This window comes from Oncorhynchus clarkii, chromosome 2 (genome assembly GCF_045791955.1).
Source record: "Oncorhynchus clarkii lewisi isolate Uvic-CL-2024 chromosome 2, UVic_Ocla_1.0, whole genome shotgun sequence".
In the NCBI taxonomy this organism is placed as follows: domain Eukaryota; kingdom Metazoa; phylum Chordata; class Actinopteri; order Salmoniformes; family Salmonidae; genus Oncorhynchus; species Oncorhynchus clarkii.
In genome coordinates this window covers 41,189,499-41,209,830 of record NC_092148.1, presented here as the reverse complement: position 1 = coordinate 41,209,830, position 20,332 = coordinate 41,189,499, and the positions used below count along the sequence as shown (strand labels likewise).

The following is a 20,332-nucleotide window of genomic DNA, read 5'->3' as shown; positions in this document are numbered from 1 at the left end:
AAAGATCTCTCTGTACTGTGCTCTGTTCATCTTTGCCTACATCCTGACTTATCTCCCAGTCCCTGCCGCTGAAAAACATCCCCACAGTAGTAACCAGTAGAAAACAAGAGAGAGATGGATAACTAGATAGATGGAGACAGAAAGAAAAGGTGTACAGTAGAAGTACTTGAGGGATGTAGTTTAGGGTTTAATACCTTAACCGGTATCCTTTGATTTCCGACCAAGCGTCTTCCTGTTTTCTGAGAGTGAAATAACCTGTTTGGGCTAGGGGGCAGCATTTTCACTTGGATGAAAAGCGTTCCCAGAGTAAACTGCCTGCTACTCAGTCCCAGATGCTAATATATGCATATTATTAGTAGTATTGGACATAAAACACTTTGAAGTTTCTAAAACTGTTTGAATGATGTCTGTGAGTATAACAGAAATCATATGGTAGGCGAAAACCTAAGAAACATCCAACCAGGAAGTGGGAAATCTGAGGTTTGTAGTTTATCAACATTGCCATTCCAATATACAGTGTCTGTGGGGTCATTTTGCACCTCCTAAGAATTCCACTAGATGTCAACAGTCTTTTGAACCTTCTACTGTGAAGGGGAGCTGAATGAGAGGGGATTGAGCCAGATGTCTGGCAGATTGCTACGAGCTCGTGATGCGTGGTCATGTGAGAGTTTCCTCGCGTTCCATTGCTTTTCTACAAAGGAGTTCTCCGGTTGGAACATTATTGAAGATTTATGTTAAAAACATCCTAAAGATTGATTCTATACATCGTTTGACATGTTTCTACGACCTGTAATATAACTTTTTGAACTTTTCGTCCGACCTTTCGGCTGGACTTGCACGCGTGTTTGGATTTGTTTACCAAACGCCCTAACAAAAGGAGTTATTTGGTCATAAAATATCAACTTTAGCGAACAAATCAAACATTTATTGTGGAACTGGGATTCCTGGGAGTGCATTCTGATGAAGATCATGAAAGGTATGGGAATATTTATAATGCTATTTCTGAGTAATGTTGACTCCACAACATGGCGGATAGTTGCTTGGCTGTTTTTGTCTCTGAGTGCCGTACTCAGATTATTGCATGATATGCTTTTTCCGTAAAGTTTTTTAAAATCTGACACAGCGGTTGCATTAAGTTTATCTAAAGTTCCATGTATAATAGTTGTATCTTTAATCAATGTTTATTATGAGTATTTCTGTAAATTGACGTGGCTCTCTGCAAAATCACTGCATGTTTTGGAACTACTGAACATAACACGCCAATGTAAAATTAGATTTTTGGATATAAATATGCACTTTATCGAACAAAACACACATGTATTGTGTAACATGAAGTCATATGAGTGTCATTTGATGAAGATCATCAAAGGTTAGTGATTTAATTTTCTCTTTTTTCAGATTTTTGACTCCTCTCTTTGGCTGGAAAAATAGCTGTGTTTTCCTGTGACTTGGTGGTGACCTAACATAATCATTTGGTTTGCTTTCGCTGTAAAGCCTTTTTGAAATCGGACACTGTGGTTGGATTAACGAGAAGTTTTTCTTTAAAATGGTGCCTAATACTTGTATTTTAATTATTCGATTTCTGTTTGAATTTGGCGCCCTGCAATTTCACTGGCTGTTGGCGAGGGGTTCTGCTAGCGGAATCCCGTTCCCAGACAGGATAAAGGCCGGTACCGTGGACCAATTATATACAGTTGAAGTCGGAAGTTTACATACATACACCTTAGCCAAATACATTCTCAATTAGTATTTCGTAGCATTGTCTTTTAAATTGTATAACTTTGGTCAAACGTTTCAGGTAGCCTTTCACAAGCTAAATAAAAAAAAGGATATGGTAAACAAAAAAAGAGCCTATGTACAAGAACTACCGCTACATAATCAATGTGCAGGGGTACAAGGTATTTGAGGTAATATGTACACTCGTTCAAAAGTTTGGGGTCACTTAGAAATATCCTTGTTTTTTAAAGAACAGCACATTTTCTGTCCCTTTTAAAATAACATAAATATTGTTAGAAATACGGTGTAGACATTAATGTTGTAAATGACTATTGTAGCTAGAATCTGCTGATGTCTATTGGAGTGTCTACATAGGCGTACAGAGGCACATTATCAGCAACCATCACTCCTGTGTTCCAATGGCACGTTGTGTTAGCTAATCCAAGTTTATCATTTTAAAAGGCTATTTGATCATTAGAAACCCCTTTTGCAATCTATGTTAGCACAGCTGAAAACTGTCGCGTTGATTAAAGAAGCAATAAAACTGGCCTTTAGACTAGTTGAGTATCTGGAGCATCAGCATTTGTTGGTTCGATTTACAGGCTCAAAATGGCCAGAAACAAAGACCTTTCTTCAGAAACTCATGTCTATTCTTGTTCTGAGAAATGAAGGCTATACAATGTGAGAAATTGCCAAGAAACTGACGATCTCGTACAATGCTGTGTAATACTCCCTTCACAGAACAGTGCAAACTGACTCTAACCAGAATAGAAGGAGGAGTGGGAGGCCCCAGTGCACAACTGCGCAAGAGGACAAGTACATTAGAGTGTCTAGTTTGAGAAACGGACACCTCACAAGTCCTCAACTGGCAGCTTCATTAAATAGTACCCGCAAAACACCAATGTCAACAGTGAAGAGGCGACTCCGGGATGCTGGACTTCTAGGTGTAGTTGTATGAGATGGACATATCCACTCTCTGGCTTCGTTCATAAATTAGACCAGTCATCACAATGCTTGCAGCTTACCGTATTTACTAAAAATAAAGTATCCAATAGAAAACATAACTTGCTTATATATATGTATATATATGTATATATATATATATATATATATATATGTAATTGCTGAATTTCATGTGTAGGTAACACGTGACCTCCATCTCACATTCACATTTCTCCAAACTAAAGTCTCTGAACATTTTCTGAAAAGTTTGGGAAATTACCAGGAGTTTTGCATCCCTACCTCCCCATCTAAGACTAATCCCCTAACTCAGTGGTTCCCAACCAGGGGTACTAGGCCTTTCCACAGGGGGTACTTGAAGACTCATGAGATCATAGGCCTACCGATGAAATGCACATGAGGGGGTATTTCAGAGGTACTCAGGGCAGAGCAAAATTCCACTGCCATATTTGATATAGCTGAACTGTTATCTATCCACCAAAATATGTTACTCTAGTAGGAAACAAAGACCATGAGACAAAGACCCAAAGTTCACAATGTTCCCTTCTGTTCTCTCACAGGAAGCTGCATCGATTACACTCGCCTCCATTTCCCGTTGACTCAACTTTAATATCAGATTTATGGCCAAAACAATACGAAACAATACAACTTTTTTAATTCCCCCGAGGCCTAACACAGGGATGTAAAAAAATCCTTGGGCGGGCAGCCTAAGCATTTTTTTGGGACGCCTAAGTCCAAACAGTGCCTAGAATTGCAGGAAATTAGCTTTAAAACTGCTTTCAGCTCCATGGCAGAGTATGTAGAATCTGAGAGAATTTGCTTTCAAATGGCAACATTTTCTCTCAGCTCCATGGAGAAATTTGTGGAATTGCAGTAAATGGGCTTAAACATGCAAAAATGTCTTTACACCACCAAGATGAGGGCCTCTAAAATAGTCTCTAATATTCAGCCGTGCTGCCGGGCCCACCGCGGCCATTGCCATGCCCCTGCCACTCCCCTTTTGCCAAACCCACCTCCTCAGCCCTTTTTTGATCCATAAAAAGCCTGGCATGCCAATGTCCCCGACGTCTCCAACCTGCTCCACATACTCCGACCATCCCCAACGTTATCTGATGCCCTTCTCTTTTGCCTGGGTGGAAAGCTTCCGTCATCCGTGGGATAGTGTTACTGTGGGGGAATGCCGTGTGTTTGTGTATAAATATAGCAGCATCTGAGGTGATGATGCATTCAGCCTTGACAGCTGCCTTAAGACAGGTATTTGTTCTTTCCTGGGAGTGGTGAAGAAAGGTGTGAGGTTACGGCTCCTTCTGTTTCTGGAGTCTCCGGCGATGTTGTTGTGAGGACTGCATTACTTGAGCAGTAGGCTTGAGCTCTGAGTCACTGCACCCTTTGTCAGTTTGGTTTGTGGAGTGTTGACTCTTCCTATCGTCTACCTTTATCGCTGCACTCGTATGAGTTTGTTGTTTTATCTTGTCTATCAGAGGGGGCGCTGTTGCTTGAGTGAAATTCCTTGCCGCTCTGAGTGGGTGAGTGTGTGCGTGTGTGGCAGGAGGATAATTGGAGTGTGTGACAGCAGGGATTAAGAGAATGTTCCTCTCTTTAATCAGGATCAGTGTTCTCGCTCTAATGACCCTGAGAGGACTCTATTCCCCAACCCCCCCCTCTCCACTCACACACTTTCTCTCCCTCCGCTTTCTAGGAAATCCTCTCGCTCACACAATCACACACTTTCTCTCCCTCGTCTTCTCAAGTGCCCACTCTCTAACCCACTCTTTCTCTCTCTCCTTCTCTAACCCCTCTTTCTCTGCCTCGCTTCTCTTTCTCTCCTCTCCTAATTCCACTCTACTCTGCTTCACTAACCTCTGGCACACACACAGGATGTAGGGATTAGGGGAAGGAGGAATGGAAACGGAGGCGCATCTGTGTGTTGCATCTCGAAGGAGACTGTTCTGGGTCCCCATAAATAAATTATCCTAAATGTTTGTTCACACTTTTTTTTTCTTTTTCTGAATTGCCATTGTCCCTTGACTCGGACTGCTCTGCTATTCTAGCCCGAAGACGTTTCAGTCCCTATGTCTTCCCCTCCCTGAAAGAGATCCATGTTGATTTGGAGATAACAATTGTATTTAGATAACAATTGTATAACAATTGAGATAATTGAGATAACAATTGTATTTGTCACATGCGCCGAGTACAACAAGTGGATACCTTACAGTGAAATGCTTACTTACAAGCCCTTAATCAATCATTTCAGTTCATGAAAGAGTGAAGAAAATATTTACTGAATAAACTAAAGTAAAAAATAAGAAGCTGGGGTTTTGGCGAACACTGACTGCACTGCACTCTAAGGACCATTGTGTTTCCACTTTGTTTGGACCACTACTGGTGAAATGGTGGCTTAATGTAGTGTATTCAAACTAGCCTATGCAACGTCATAAACACCCAGGTTTCTATCATGTGAGACTGTTAGCATTGTAATGTAAATGAGTGGGGCCAGTAGTTCCTTATGGGTCTTGTTCAGTAGACACAAAATGGAAGAAAACGGGACTGTTTGTTTTTCCTTAATGTACCCTAAGGAAGAATACCCAGGTCTACATTAAGAGTTTGCTTTGTGTAGGCCTAAGCTATATGTCAAAAAAGAAGTCTGTCCTACATCTGTGGACCATATCGCTCTACTTGTTGTGAAACTGATGTTTGGTCTGTAGAAGTAGGCCACTTCACCTGGGCGTTATCTTCCATAGGCTAACGCTGTTGATTTATTTTCTCTCCCCCTCGCGCTCCTCTCTCTTTGCCTGTTCATGACCTGTGGACAGAATGACCAAATGTGACGTGAGGAACTACCTGGAGAAGATTTACAACGTTCCAGTGGGAGCTGTCCGCACAAGGATACAATACTGTGAGTACCATTAAACATACCATATGTCAATTTAGGGAAAATACGTATTTAAATGATTGGTTGGTAGATTTATTTTGTGCATTTTTATGACCATTTAAACCACACATCACATCATTGCGGATAACACAAAACAAAGCTCTCTGACCGAAGTTTAAAAAAAGAAAAAGAATGACAATCAAGTTATATTTTGAGCACAATCCAAGACCATTTTCACCTTGGGGATAATAACTTTGATAATTTGTAAAATGGTATGTTTTGCAGTGGGTAGCACATTTAGCTAACCCCATTTATTAATTCATTAACAGTGAGAGGAGTGTTCTTAGCAGTTAGCTATAGAGGTATTATTTTTATTTGTTAAGAAGAGCGGGTTTTAGGTTGTTAGCATATTAACCTATTGCAGTGAGGGAAATATTTGTTGTTGTTGTTAGCTATATAGGTAATCTTTTTATCCATTGACGAGCAGTGACAAAAGTGTTTTTGCGGTCATTAGCATGTTTAGCTATCGAGTATCCATTGATAAGCAGGAGTTGTTTAGCAGTTAGCGGTGATTGCGGTTAGCGTGCCTGGCTGGACTTTCCACCACAGCTGCTTATCACAGAATCTGCTGCTGTAGCACTCCGGCCTACAGCTGTCCCACGGTGCCCCTGCACTCGTCCTCCTGCTCGAAGGCGTAACACACGCACGCGCGTGCACACACACACACACACACACTTTTCTCAAGGGCCTAAAAGTGGGCCAAGCAGGGTTACACAACCTTACCCCTCGCTCCATCCATCCCTCTCTCCCATTCTCCCCTTCTTTTAAAGTTTAGATGATCACAAAGCCACAGAGAGGGGTTATATGATTTGACTAAATGATTCTCTTGGCATTTCATGGGGGAGGAAACATTTAGGGTTAGCATGGGCTGTTTAGAGGCTCTTTTACGGGGCTACGAATTTGCTAGCTCCTGGCAGGAAGGAGGGAGGGAGGGAGAGAGAAAAAGTGAGAGCAGCAGAAAGAGAGGCCTGGAGACCGGAGCGATTGTGGTGATGCAGGGAGGGCCAGCGAAGGAAGGCGTGCTGCTGGGCTTAGAGGGCCAAGAGGAGCCCCCTCTCTCTTTGGGGCAGAGAAAGACGGAGAGAGAGAGAACCCCAGAGAGAGAGAGCGGCAGAGGGAGACAGCGAGACGCCAAGCCTACGTAATATGGAAAAGAACCCATTAGACCTCTCTTTACGAGAGCTGCGTTAAAGGCAAGGGGGGGAAAGAAAGGGGAGAGCGAGAGAAGGAAAGAAAAAAATAACTGAGCTGGCGAGGGGGGCCCAGGCGATCCCGAGGTGCGTCAGAGAAGGTATCCCTGCCTGCGTCAGGGGTTCCATGCCATTGGCAGCCTAAAGAGGGGAACGAGAGAGAGAGGGACGCAAATGACCCCTTTCTTCTCTCTCTCCCTGGGCGGCAGACGGGCTCGGGTATTTTGGAAGGCGTTGCCATGGCTACCCCTCCGGCTTTGGGATTTGTAACGTGGTAGTCGGCTGCCAAACCACAATCCCCCTTCAAAAAAATAGTTTGTGCATGCATGCGCCTTTGTGTGGTAGGATGGGGTGAATGTAGTGGTGCAACTTGGGGTAGGGGGGATATGACAAACAACACCATCATGAGGACTTAGCCTACCTAATCACTTGACTCTGAGTTGGGGGCGAAGGTCCCCCCCTACACTTACTCTCACCTGTCTTTCACACCCACACGGGGGGCCTCCACATAGGTAGGGGTTGTGATGAGGGTGTTTTACGACCCCGGTAAGGGCTTTCCCTGAGCTGTGGGCTGCCTGGCTGGTGATCATTACACACACAGATACACACACAAATGACTCACTGCAGCGGAATGTTTCCCTCGTTTTTCATGTCATAAATTGTTCCCTTGGTAACGGAAGTTATCAGTTGCCTGATGGCTGGAAGATCAGGCTAATGTTTAAACAGGAGTTCTAAATGTGCAAAAGCCCACAAATGGCTTGTTGGGATGTTTAGTTGTTCTTTTGTGTTTGTGAGAACATGGGGATTTGCTTTGGTCAGCTTTTATTGATAAGAATTTTGTGAGAGCTGTTTTGTTAGATTTCAATGCAGCTTTTGCTATCATTGATCATAACCTATTGCTGAAAAATGTAGGTGTTGTGGATTTACATCATCTGCCTTATTATGGATTGAGAGTTACCTATCTAATAGAACACAGAGGGTTCTCTTTAATAAAAGCCTCTCTAATGCAAATCCAGTTGAGTGTGGTGTCCCGCAGGGCAGCCTACTTGGGCTGTTTATTTTCATAAAGCCTGCGTGTCTATGTACGCTGACGACTCAATCGTATACACTTCAGCTACGACAGTAAAAGACAGGGTAAATGTACCTATTAGGCCCACTTCAATCTTTTGGTCCAAAGAAAGAAAAAAATTCTGCTGTTTTAATGTTTCAACCAATTCATCTGGTTGTTATCCATTAGTCAGATGTTTCATGAGTTTTTCAATTTCAAAGCGGCAAAAAAAGTTGTGGCGATGCTGAGAATCATATTTTGTTTACCTTTTCAGATAATGAAGAGATGAATGTACTGATATATGCACATGATAGCATATTTCATTGGCATTATGTACTATTTCTTGACAATTGGAATATGGGGTGTCCATGCTAGCAGTTGTGCCTTCATTTCAGTCACACAGTAGTAATAACTTGGTTAAATACAACAAGATAATAGATTTCAGGCATTCACAGCTTAAATTTTTTTATGCATTGTCTTATTTGACTGTTAACCTCTTGCGACGAGCAATCCCGTATCCGGGAGCGTAATCATAGCCTCAAACTCATTAGTATAACGCAGCGGACATAAATACCCCTAGAAACTTTTCCTATTCATGAAAATCGCAAATGAAATGAAATAAATATATTCAAACACAAGCTTAGCCTTTTGTTAACAACACTGTCATCTCAGATTTTCAAAATATGCGTTACAGCCAACGCTAGACAAGCATTTGTGTAAGTTTAGCATGGCATAATGCTATGCTAGGCTCTGCTGGCAGCAGGCAACATTTTCACGAAAATAAGAAAAGCAACCAAATTAAATCATTTACCTTTGAAGAACTTCAGATGCTTTCACTCGGGAGACTCCCAGTTAGATAGCAAATGTTCCTTTTTTCCAAAAATATTATTTTTGTAAGTGAAATAGCACCCGTTTCTTCATCATGCATGGCTGAGAAATTGACCAGAAAATGCTACAACTTTAACGCCAAACTTTTTTCAAAATTTGCTCCATAGTATCGACAGAAACACGGCAAACGTTGTTTAGGATCCATCCTCAAGGATTTTTTAAGATATATATTCGATAATATATCCGTCGAGGCAATTGGTTTCTCATAAGAAGCGATTGGAAAAATGGCTAACTCAGTATTTTACGCAAGATTTTCTGCGGGAGACACCATGTGACCACATGCTATATATGGTCCCTTACAGCCATTCTTCAATGGAAATGCCTAAAATGACGTCACAATGCTGTAGACACCTTGGGGAATACGTGGAAAACGTAAGCTCATTCGTAGCTCATTCACAGCCATATAAGGAGTCATGAGGCGGTTTCAAAAACTGCGGCACTTCCTGGTTGGATTTTTATCTGGGTTTCGCCTGTAACATCAGTTCTGTGGCACTCACAGACAATATCTTTGCAGTTTTGGAAACGTCAGAGTGTTAAGTTAACCTTGCATTGTTTTAAATATATATGTATATATATTTTTGTTGTTGTTAATTTGACATTTTTATCTCCGGAGGACTTAAAGGGTAGGCTACTATTCAATGAACATGAGCATACATTGTTTATTTGTTCATAATTAGATTAAAACACACACAAATTACAGATGTGCATTTTATTCGTCTAGCCATGGTGCCTTTACCCAGATTAGCAACAATTAGAAACCTCCGTACCCACTCCAAACGTCTTGGAGTGGACAACTAGTCGTTGATGCAGAGAGAGAAGAATAAGATCAGGGTTCAGTGATATCTGGCACAGAAGACCTACAAGTAGGTGACAAAAATGCAAACAAATGAAGGACAAGAATATGACTATTGGACGTGGTGGGGGCATTGTTTGGGTGGGGGCATTGTTGAACTAATTAACAAGAATAGCAGTACAGCAAATGTGAATCAGCTTCAGATAAGTAATTGAAAGTTGTGTTTTATGGTCTTTGTAAATGGCTTCTCATCCCACTTAGGGCCAGTGTTGTTGAGTTTTTTTGTTGTTTTTAACCAAGCAATAACACACCTGATTCATCTAATCATGTCTTGATTGAAGTCTCTAGTTGAATCTGGTGTGTAATGTTTGGCAAGAACAAACGCCTATGTTCACTCTGTGGATACGATTGGACCCCCCCGTTATCAGTGATACTTTGATGATGAATAGTCATGATCAGTTTATAACTTTAGATTAATAGAATCACATTTTACATCAGAAATGTAAGTTTGCAAGTTTTTTTTAAGTTTAGAAATTATTTACGAGGTGGGCATATTTAGAACACCCATGGGCTTAAATGGTGCATTCGGTACCCATGAAGCCCAGTTTGGACTTTACACATTTTATCAAATATTTGTGTATCTTATAAAACAATGTTTTATGTAATGTCATAATACTTCACATGAGAGAGTCATCTTCAATTTTCTCTCCATGTTTCTTACAGAAATTATGGCAGTATATGTTTGAAGTGTCCAGACATTTTGGTGGGTTTAATAGGTACACTTCCTCTAACATCCTTAACTTAGAGCTCCAGTCAGTTTTAGAATGGTAAATTGCAATAGGCTGGTGATAAATATTTCAAACTAAAAACATTGTTTTTAGGACAAATCACTAACTCAACCCTAAACTTCATCTAGATCTATTACTGAATAATGTGGCAATTGAGCAAGTGTAGACTAACCCTAGATAGCAAGCTGTCATAGTCAAAACATAAAGATTCAATGGTTGCTAAAATGGTAAGTGGTCTGTCCGTGGTAGGGCGTTGCTCTGCGTTCATGACATGTAAATCAACCAGCCAGGTCCTACAGGCCCTAGTTTTGTCACTTCTGAACTACTGCCCAGATGTGTGGTCATGTGCGCCAAAGGACATAGGAAAATTGCAGTTGGCCCAGAACAGTGAAACATTTCGATGTACACGGAGGACGAATGTCAGTGGTATGCATGTCAGTCTCTCCTGGGTCAAAGCTGAGGAGAGACTGACTGCATGACTGTTGGTCTTTGTGCGAAGGTGCTGATGGGTTAAAGGTACTGAAATGTCTGTTCAAGCAGTTGGCTCACAGTTCGGACCCTCATCGGCACCATGCCAGACATGTAGCCAGAGGTGTCTTCAAAGTCCCCATGTCCCAGAACAGAGGCTGGGAAACACACACTATTAAATAGAGCCATGACTACATGGAACTCTCTGCCACCCCAGGTAACTCAAGCTAGCATTTTCTTTTTTTAAAGAACACCTTACGGCATGACGGGGACTACGAAGAGAGACATTTTTATGTATTTTGTATTGTTTTTTTACGTTGTATTATGTAGTGTTTTATATATTTTATTTGTTGTGTTTTGTTTCCTGTTTGGGCCCCAGGAACAGTAGCCACTTAATTGGCGATCCTAATAAAAAAAACGAAATACTCTTTCATAGTTCTGCTAATAGTTTATAGGCCTACAGTTTAAACATTGACGCACTGCATCATCAACAGCAAGATGCAACATCCTTCCATAATAGATGAAGCTTACTCTAATCTACAGCAACAGTCCCTCTCTTTTGGTTGTGGTTGTTTTTCTCTCTCTGATAGGCAAGAGGTCATTACCACCAACTGGGGAAGTAAGAGGTTCACCTGCATTCCTCAGTCAACAGGACCAGGGTCTGCTCTATTTTACAACCACACAGGCACCTTCTACATTTCTACTTTAGCCAAACCTCTAGTCGTTGGCATGTTTTGCCGTTACAAAAGACAACAATTAGCTTAAGTAGGGAACTATCTCCTCGATTCTACTTGGTTGATACTTTTTACCAACCTCAGCGCTCTCTCGCTCTGTCTCTCTCGCTCTGTCTCTCGTTTTCTCTCTCGCTTCATCTCACAGGTACGAATAAGAAGAGAAACCACCTCAACCAGAAAGTGAAGAGACCAGATTATAAAGTGGCCTACGTTCAGCTGGTGAGTTATGGCGCGCACACACACTCTCTAGCTCACACACACTTTTATTGGGGGGGGGGTTATTAAAGAGAACAGTCAGTAGGACAGGGTGCTTTTGCCCCTCTAAGCCCTCTTTTGTAGAGGCTAGTCTTTGAGAGGTCGAGGGACTGTAAGAGGGGTGAGGAGGGTGAGGACTTTTTTTCCCCAAGAGTGCCCCAAGGCAGATAAGCTTTGAAGGGGAGAGCACTCAAACCCCCTCACCTTATTGTGGCTCAGTACCTTAAGTCCCAGCCCTGTTTTCAGTGTGTCTATTCCCCCCCCCACCCCTCCCATGCGCGCACACACACACCTGGTGCTTCGACATAGACTCCTACACACAGACTAGCCCTGCTTCTCTCTCTCTCTCCCTGTCTGGCCGGCCGGCCGGCCCAGGGGTCAAAAAGTTGTCTCTAGTTACATGCCAGACTTATTACAGGAAGTATAGAGCCAGAGGTAAGGTTATCGTCTGGACTAACTGGCCCAGCGCTTTCTGCTCCTGTGTGCTGCTGGAGTGAAACATGATTTTATAAGCCCAATCATTGCGCAACAATTCTATATGCAATCAGATTTTAAAACCACTTTGATGGCCACGATTAAAAATAATAACTTTTTTTTCTCAGCTAGTTATTGATGACTACTTCCCATTCGTCATTCAAGTGCATAGGCAACGGTAGGCAGACTTAGCACTTCACACACCGCTTTGCAATGAGCTGGAGGAAGTAGGCATTTTAAAAACACGTCCTTAATTTTTTGAAACCTTGAAGTAAAACTTTATGTTATGAGGCATTTCTTACCTTGCTTCAAAGTAGCCAAAATCCCACCATAGAAACGTGGAGGCAATTATTTTATAAAGACTTCCATATGCAATTGTTCTATTGGTTTTCACATCAGCTTTATTTCATAGTCCAGTAGCCAAAGGCCCTATCCTAGTCATTATCAACCCATGCCAGTTGTTGCATCTTTATCTCCCCTCTTTCTACATTTCAAACTGCTATTTTAATTTCTGTCACATGAAACGTCTGGTATGTACAGTGCCTAATTGCATTATGGAACGAACATTCGGACATGTTGTTTACTGCCTTGTGTGCATTGCTGCGCTTATAATGTGAAGAAATAATAGTTTATCGACACTTAATTTTCATTTTTTTTTTTATGTAGCATATTCCTATGGAGATCACGAATTTGGGATCTATCGTCCTACAACTGTCTGTCTGTTTGGAATAGGCTATTTCTTTCTTGCACAGAATGAGAAGCTGACCAATGGAGGATTGTAGATTGACATTGCTTGATAGTATGGGGGATAGTAGATTGTAAATCAACAGTGGTGTAGATGCTGGTTTATCACTCCCTCTGTCACAGGCAGCACAGTGAACCATCAATCTGGGAACCAACGAAGGGATGAATAATTTACGTTGTCTAAACAGGACAATTTGAAAGGGGATACATAATTGAAGCACGCCCATGAATCTTTTAAAGGGGAGACTTCCTCTTGTCTGTCTGAAACAAGCAGAGAGAGAGAGAGAGCGAGAGAGAGAGGTCTGCCTCGCAACCAGTCCCACAGCATAATCAGCCGTGTGAGTATGCATGACGGGGCAATAAAACATCCTTAATTCCCAGCGAATACACACACATACAGTGGGGCAAAAGAGTATAAAGTCAGCCACCAATTGTGCAAGTTCTCCCACTTAAAAAGATGAGAGGCCTGTAATTTTCATCACAGGTACACTTCAACTATGACAGACAAAATGAGAAAAAAAATCCAGAAAATCACATTGTATGATTTGTAATTAATTTATTTGCAAATTATGGTGGAAAATAAGTATTTGGTCACCTACAAGCAAGATTTCTGGCTCTCACAGACCTGTAACTTATTTTTTAAGAGGCTCCTCTGTCCTCCACTCGTTACCTGTATTAATGGCACCTGTTTGAACTTGTTATCAGTATAAAAGACACCTGTCCACAACCTCAAACAGTCACACTCCAAACTCCACTATGGCCAAGACCAAAGAGCTGTCAAAGGACACCAGAAACAAAATTGTAGACCTGCACCAGGCTGGGAAGACTGAATCTGCAATAGGTAAGCAGCTTGGTTTGAAGAAATCAACTGTGGGAGCAATTATTAGGAAATGGAAGACATACAAGACCACTGATAATCTCCCTCGATCTGGGGCTCCACGCAAGATCTTACCCAGTGGGGTCAAAATGATCACAAGAACGGTGAGCAAAAATCCCAGAACCACACGGGGGGACCTAGTGAATGACCTGCAGAGAGCTGGGACCAAAGTAACAAAGCCTACCATCAGTAACACACTAAGCCGCCAGGGACTCAAATCCTGCAGTGCCAGACGTGTCCCCCTGCTTAAGCCAGTACATGTCCAGGCACGTCTGAAGTTTGCTAGAGAGCATTTGGATGATCCAGAAGAAGATTGGGAGAATGTCATATGGTCAGATGAAACCAAAATATATATTTTTGGTAAAAACTCAACTCGTCGTGTTTGGAAGACAAAGAATGCTGAGTTGTATCCAAAGAACACCATACCTACTGTGAAGCATGGGGGTGGAAACATCATGCTTTGGGGCTGTTTTTCTGCAAAGGGACCAGGGCGACTGATCCGTGTAAAGGAATGAATGGGGCCATGTATCGTCAGATTTTGAGTGAAAACCTCCTTTCATCAGCAAGGGCATTGAAGATGAAACATGGCTGGGTCTTTCAGCATGACAATGATCCCAAACACACCGCCCGGGCAACGAAGGAGTGGCTTCGTAAGAAGCATTTCAAGGTCCTGGAGTGGCCTAGCCAGTCTCCAGATCTCAACCTCATAGAAAATCTTTGGAGGGAGTTGAAAGTCCGTGTTGCCCAGCTCCAAAACATCACTGCTCTAGAGGAGATCTGCATGGAGGAATGGGCCAAAATACCAGCATCAGTGTGTGAAAACCTTGAAGACTTACAGAAACTTTTGACCTCTTGTCATTGCCAACAAAGGGTATATAACAAAGTATTGAGAAACTTTTGTTATTGACCAAATACTTATTTTCCACCATAATTTGCAAATAAATTAATTAAAAATCCTACAATGTGATTTTCTGGATTTTTTTTCTCATTTTGTCTGTCAGAGTTGAAGTGTACATATGATGAAAATTACAGGCCTCATCTTTTTAAGTGGGAGAACTTGCACAATTGGTGGCTGACTAAATACTTGTTTTGCCCCACTGTACATACACACACACACACACACACACACACACACACATACATACATACACACATACAGTTACACCAGAGTTTCTCTTAGAAACATTTGGCACCGGACAGGTGATTTTCATTTGAAGATTTTCATTAATCAGACATTTTGTGACCATAGGACTCGAAGGCTGTATCTGAAGCATACTGTAGTTCTGAGATATTGAACCTCTAAATGTTCACATCCCAGATCTCAACAATTCTGTAGTGAATTCTTATTTCATAACCCATCAAGGTCCTCACCTTAATGGTACCCAAAGTACCCACATTAAACTTCATGGCAATGAAATGTCAATCTAGGTTTAGCCATTCTATCTGACACTTCTGAATTATACAGAAAACTGTAGCTATTTGAATGCATGAATGATAGAACGGTTTTACCAAGATTGTCCGAACCCATCATCAAATACATTAAGAAATGATCTTCCGACAAATACCTGTCGTCACTGAACAACAATGTGATCATTTACTTTAAGATTTCTGAGAGTCTTGTTTTTTAGCTTGCGAGCCATTATTTCTGGCTAGACTAGTCTTAAAACCTGTTAAAGATCGGGTGACTTTTTTCAACATTTTGTTAAAATTCGCGCAACATTTCAATGTCCTGCTACTCATGCCAGGAATATAGTATATGCATATGATTAGTATGTGTGGATAGAAAACACTCTGAAGTTTCTAAAACTGGTTAAATCATGTCTGTGACTATAACAGAACGTGAATAGCAGGCAAAATCCCAAGAAAAACCTGGTTACAAAAAAAATAAAAAGTATCCATCCGCCAGTCTCTGAATTGTCTATGGCAAGGGAAAATAGATAGCGGCCAGTTTACAGTTCCTACAGCTTCCACACGATGTCGCCAGTACTGGCAATTGGGTTGAAATGAATCCTTGGTGAAATGAGAAATAGGCACTTCCTGTCATCCAGTACACAGGAGGAAATGTATGGAAGAGAGAATATGGACCATGATTTCAAGAGTAGAATACAGATCGCCCCGTGATCAATTTGATCGATTATTAACGTTTACAAATACCTAAAGTTGGGTTACAAAAGTAGTTTGAAGTGTTTTGTCAAAGTTTATAGGCAACTTTTTTAATTTTAAAAAATGACGTTGCGTTTTGGAAAGCAGTTTTTTCCTGGATCAGACGGGCTATATAAATGGACATTTTGGGTATACATGGACCGATTTAATCGAAAAAAAATACCCAATTGTGATGTTTACGGGACATATAGGAGTGCCAACAAAGAAGCTCGTCAAAGGTAATGAATGTTTTATATTTTATTTCTGCGTTTTGTGTAGCGCCGGCTACGCTAATTCTTTTGTTTACGTCCCCTTCAGGTATTTCGGGGGGTTGCATGCTATCAGATAATAGCTTCTCATGCTTTTGCCGAAAAGCATTTTAAAAATCTGACATGTTGGCTAGATTCACAACGAGTGTAGCTTTAATTCAGTACCCTGCATGTGTGTTTTAATGAAAGTTTGAGTTTTATCGAGTACTATTAGCATTTGGCGTTGCGCATTTCCAGCGTCTCACCTGGCTCTAAGAGGTTTGAACCGTACTTAGAGAGATGGCAAAGATGTGTTCTGATTGGTCCGTCTATTTGTTCAGGCTCGTGATTGGTTTGCGGATAGAACCTTGTAGTGCCAAGTTCAAATGGGTTTATGCATATAGAACTGCAGATGTTTTCATTTGACACTTAACATGCACTTCTTCACAAATCTAACTGCACAAACATGAAGAGCCATCTCAAGTCCCAAGATCTCGATTTGAGAAATGTACCGGTCATCCATATGCATTGGGTGTGCAACCTGTTACGGCATCCACCCAGGCAGCCAGCACCATCATTAAACAAGAGTTAATGGCCATATGAGCCACATTTACATATCCCTAAGAATATAACAAATTACTAATACTATATTCGTTGTGTTTCGGTGTGTAGCATATGCAAAACTTTATAGCCTATTATTTTATTGGTTTTCACTTTCCTAAAGCAATTGTCCGTCTCGGTTCAGCTGTCGGAGAGTTGAGCACCGTAGGCATCCACTCTCCGATAGGCCTATTAATATTTTAACATATGTATTTTTACCCCCCTTTTTCTCCCCAATTTCGTGATATTGAGAATTGGTAGTTACAGACTTGTCCCAGCACTGCAACTCCCCTATGGCCGAACCCTATCCCGGTCACGGCCGGTTGTGACGCAGCCTGGGATCGAACCCGATCCCAGGTGTGATGCCTCAAGCACTGCGATGCAGCGCCTTAGTCCGCTGCGCCTCTCGGGAGGCCTACTTTGTACGTTTTTATAAAAATAGGCATTATATTGTTAGATTATAGGAGTAACTTTGGTAGGCCTGACACGTTCTTCCTCACCTCAAGTTGAACTTTCGGAGTCAGTTGGAGCGCCGGCGTGCACTGCATTCATATCATACGCCTGCTGTATAATAGGCTAATAGTCACACCACACCTTCACAAAAGTTTATAAACATCGTTAGGGTAATATCGAAAATAAGTCAAGCCATTATTTATAGGGAAAATACGAGCAGGATCTCCTATTGAGGCAAATGCAACATTACAGTTGTAACTTAAATTGGCTCAACAGAATAAATAAATAAAAAACACATAAGGACTGGTTTAAACCGTCACTCAAGTTTTGAACAGACTATATTGCAGCAATTACCAAGAAAGGCTAGTGCTTACTTTACCTAACAAATGACAGCAATAAGAGCAATAACAATAATTATATTTATTTTACTACAGGCCTGCACAATTTAAAAAGACAAATTGAACTTAATTTAGCCAACGAAAATGGAAACGGAATGAAATAAAACACATTTGACATTTTTTAAGAACTGGTTTAGATGAATTAATAAATAGGCCTGCAATAATAATCAAATCAAATTTTATTAGTCACATGCACAGAATACAACCTCACAGTGAAATGCTTACTTACAAGCCCTTAACCAACAGTGGAGTTTCAAAAACAATGATAAACATTAATAATGACGATAAAATGAATGATTATAAATACGATGAAAATAAATCCATCCAAATGTAATAATTGCTTCCTACCTGATTAGCGAGTTGCACAGTAGCCTGCATTTGGTCATGCCAAGGCTCCTCTCTTGCGCTCTCTACTCAGCAGCAGGCACATGCACGTAAGATGGCGTAAAAGGAGTGAGGGAATGGTGCTGAAACCGAAGCCCCGGCTACCATTTGATTTATCAGCTTAAGCAGCCAACATCCGGCAATTACCGGCTAACGGAATCCCTGATAAGGGCCTAAAATGAAAGTTTGTTCATCAGACACTGTTGCAGGTAGATAAAAAACAGATGTTTTGATATGCATATTAATGTTTCTAAAACAGACCGCTATTAGTAAGAAGTAATGTGCTATATTGCTACATCTCATAAAAATGTTTGACCTGAGACTTTTGACAACATTTTTATGAGATGAGAAAATGTTCAGCTGACTCTTTAAGAAGGGGAGGTTACCGTGGTAACGGGCCACTCAAGTCATGTCACTTGTGATTTTGGATCTGACTAGTAGTAATCGGCATCTCTTCACTAGCAACCGAGCTTGTGAACAAAACAATGTAATAGCCAAGAAACACGAGGACAAAGTCTCACTTAGTAGACTTTCCAGTAAATTAGACCAACTTTTATGCACTTTAAAAATGATTCTATCAGCACTTAACTCGGTGCGCATTCACCTTTGTGTGTACAGTCAGCAGCATGGTGAGCCCTTGAGCCGATGTGTGTCATCCACGCTTTTCTTCTGTCATATATTAGTGTGATTGTGCTCGTTTGAAGGTCTGCTTGTCTTCGTGTGAACAGCCGAAAGGCTGAGTCTACGTGTGCTTAAAGTTAAAGACATTGATATAAAAGGAATATCTAGCCTGTTTCTCTGGCAGGTCTGCAGACCAAAAAACACAAATGCACGTACACACACTACTCAAAAACCCTCCTTTCTCTGCAGTGGTGGGTAGAAAACAAGATTGTTCCTAATTGACACCACATGTGGGGGAGTGTTCAGAGGCCCGATGCTCACAGCGGTTCCCCTATCCCCCCTCCTCCTCCTCCTCTTCCTCCCTCCATCGGCTAATATTCCAGCAGAATTATGGAAGGGCTCTAGCTTTCCTTCTTGCTTCTTTCTTTCCCATTACAAGCTCACTCACTTCCCCCTTGTGTCCCCCCCCCCGTCTGGCCTGTCTATCCCTGTCGGTGTGGCTCTCTGTCGGTGTGGCTCTCTGTCGGTGTGGCTCTCTGTCGGTGTGGCTCTCTGTCGGTGTGGCTCTCTGTCGGTGTGGCTCTCTGTCGGTGTGGCTCTCTGTCGGTGTGGCTCTCTGTCGGTGTGGCTCTCTGTCGGTGTGGCTCTCTGTCGGTGTGAATTCAAATTCAGATAGCTTTGTTGGAATGAAATACAATTAGTAGATATTCTGAAATCAGTGTAGTGGTACAGCATTTCAGTAAATACAGTACAAAGCAATGAGCATAATGAAATACAGTTTCAGTAATAATAAACAGTACATACAGTATACAGGTACAACAATTAAATAAAAATACATTTATGAATAATAAAAAAAAAATAAAAATAAACAAAATGTACATGGATGACGGTTCCACTATGTATCACTTGTAAGTTACATAGCATGTACATACTTCAGGGAGTTAATGCTCATTGGATGCCCCTCAGGCTATGGCAATTATATACAGTCGTTGCCAAACATTTCGGCACACTTGCACTTTTTTCAAATAATGCGCCATTTATTCCAGAAAACTGTTGAAATTAAAACATATTTTGGTATCAACATATGCATGTTTTTTGGTTTGCAGTTGAACAAAACCAAAAATTCGGAATAATTTACTATATGTTATCTTATTCCACAAAGAAATCCTAAAATGGCAAGGACAATATTATTGGCATCTTCTAGAAGTAGTTAGATATAATTAGATTTCATGCAGGTGATTCTCATTTACTTTGGAATTTAATTCACCTGTCTGTCGTAAGTTGCAGGTGCCTGCAATATAAACATCACACATTCAACCAGTTTGAACAGAGAAAAGGACTCAATCTCCTGTTTTGTGTCACTGTGTGAGCATGGATGAACACGGAGAAAAGAAAGAAAGCCAGAGAATTATCTGAAGAGGTCAGACACAAGATTGTAGCTCAAGCATGGACAATATCAAGGCTACAAGTCCATCTCCAGAGACCTTGGTGTTCCTGTTTCCACCGTACGTAATATTATCAAGACGTTTAAGGCCCATGCCACTGTAGCCAACCTCACTGGACGTGGCCGCAAGAGAGAACTTGATGGAAGATTGCAGTGAAGGATTGTTCCAATGGTG

The 20,332-nt window shown here is 41.3% G+C and overlaps 1 protein-coding gene across 1 annotated transcript in view; it reads left to right on the top strand.

Annotated features, from left to right (window-relative positions):
* LOC139367955 (mitochondrial ribosomal protein L23) overlaps positions 1 to 20,332 on the top strand; it is a 126,271-nt gene that overhangs the window by 39,100 nt on the left and 66,839 nt on the right. The window contains exons 3-4 of the mRNA XM_071106381.1: positions 5,490 to 5,572; positions 11,663 to 11,736. Coding sequence (XP_070962482.1) covers positions 5,490 to 5,572; positions 11,663 to 11,736 — 157 coding nt within the window. The remainder of the gene's footprint in view (positions 1 to 5,489; positions 5,573 to 11,662; positions 11,737 to 20,332) is intronic.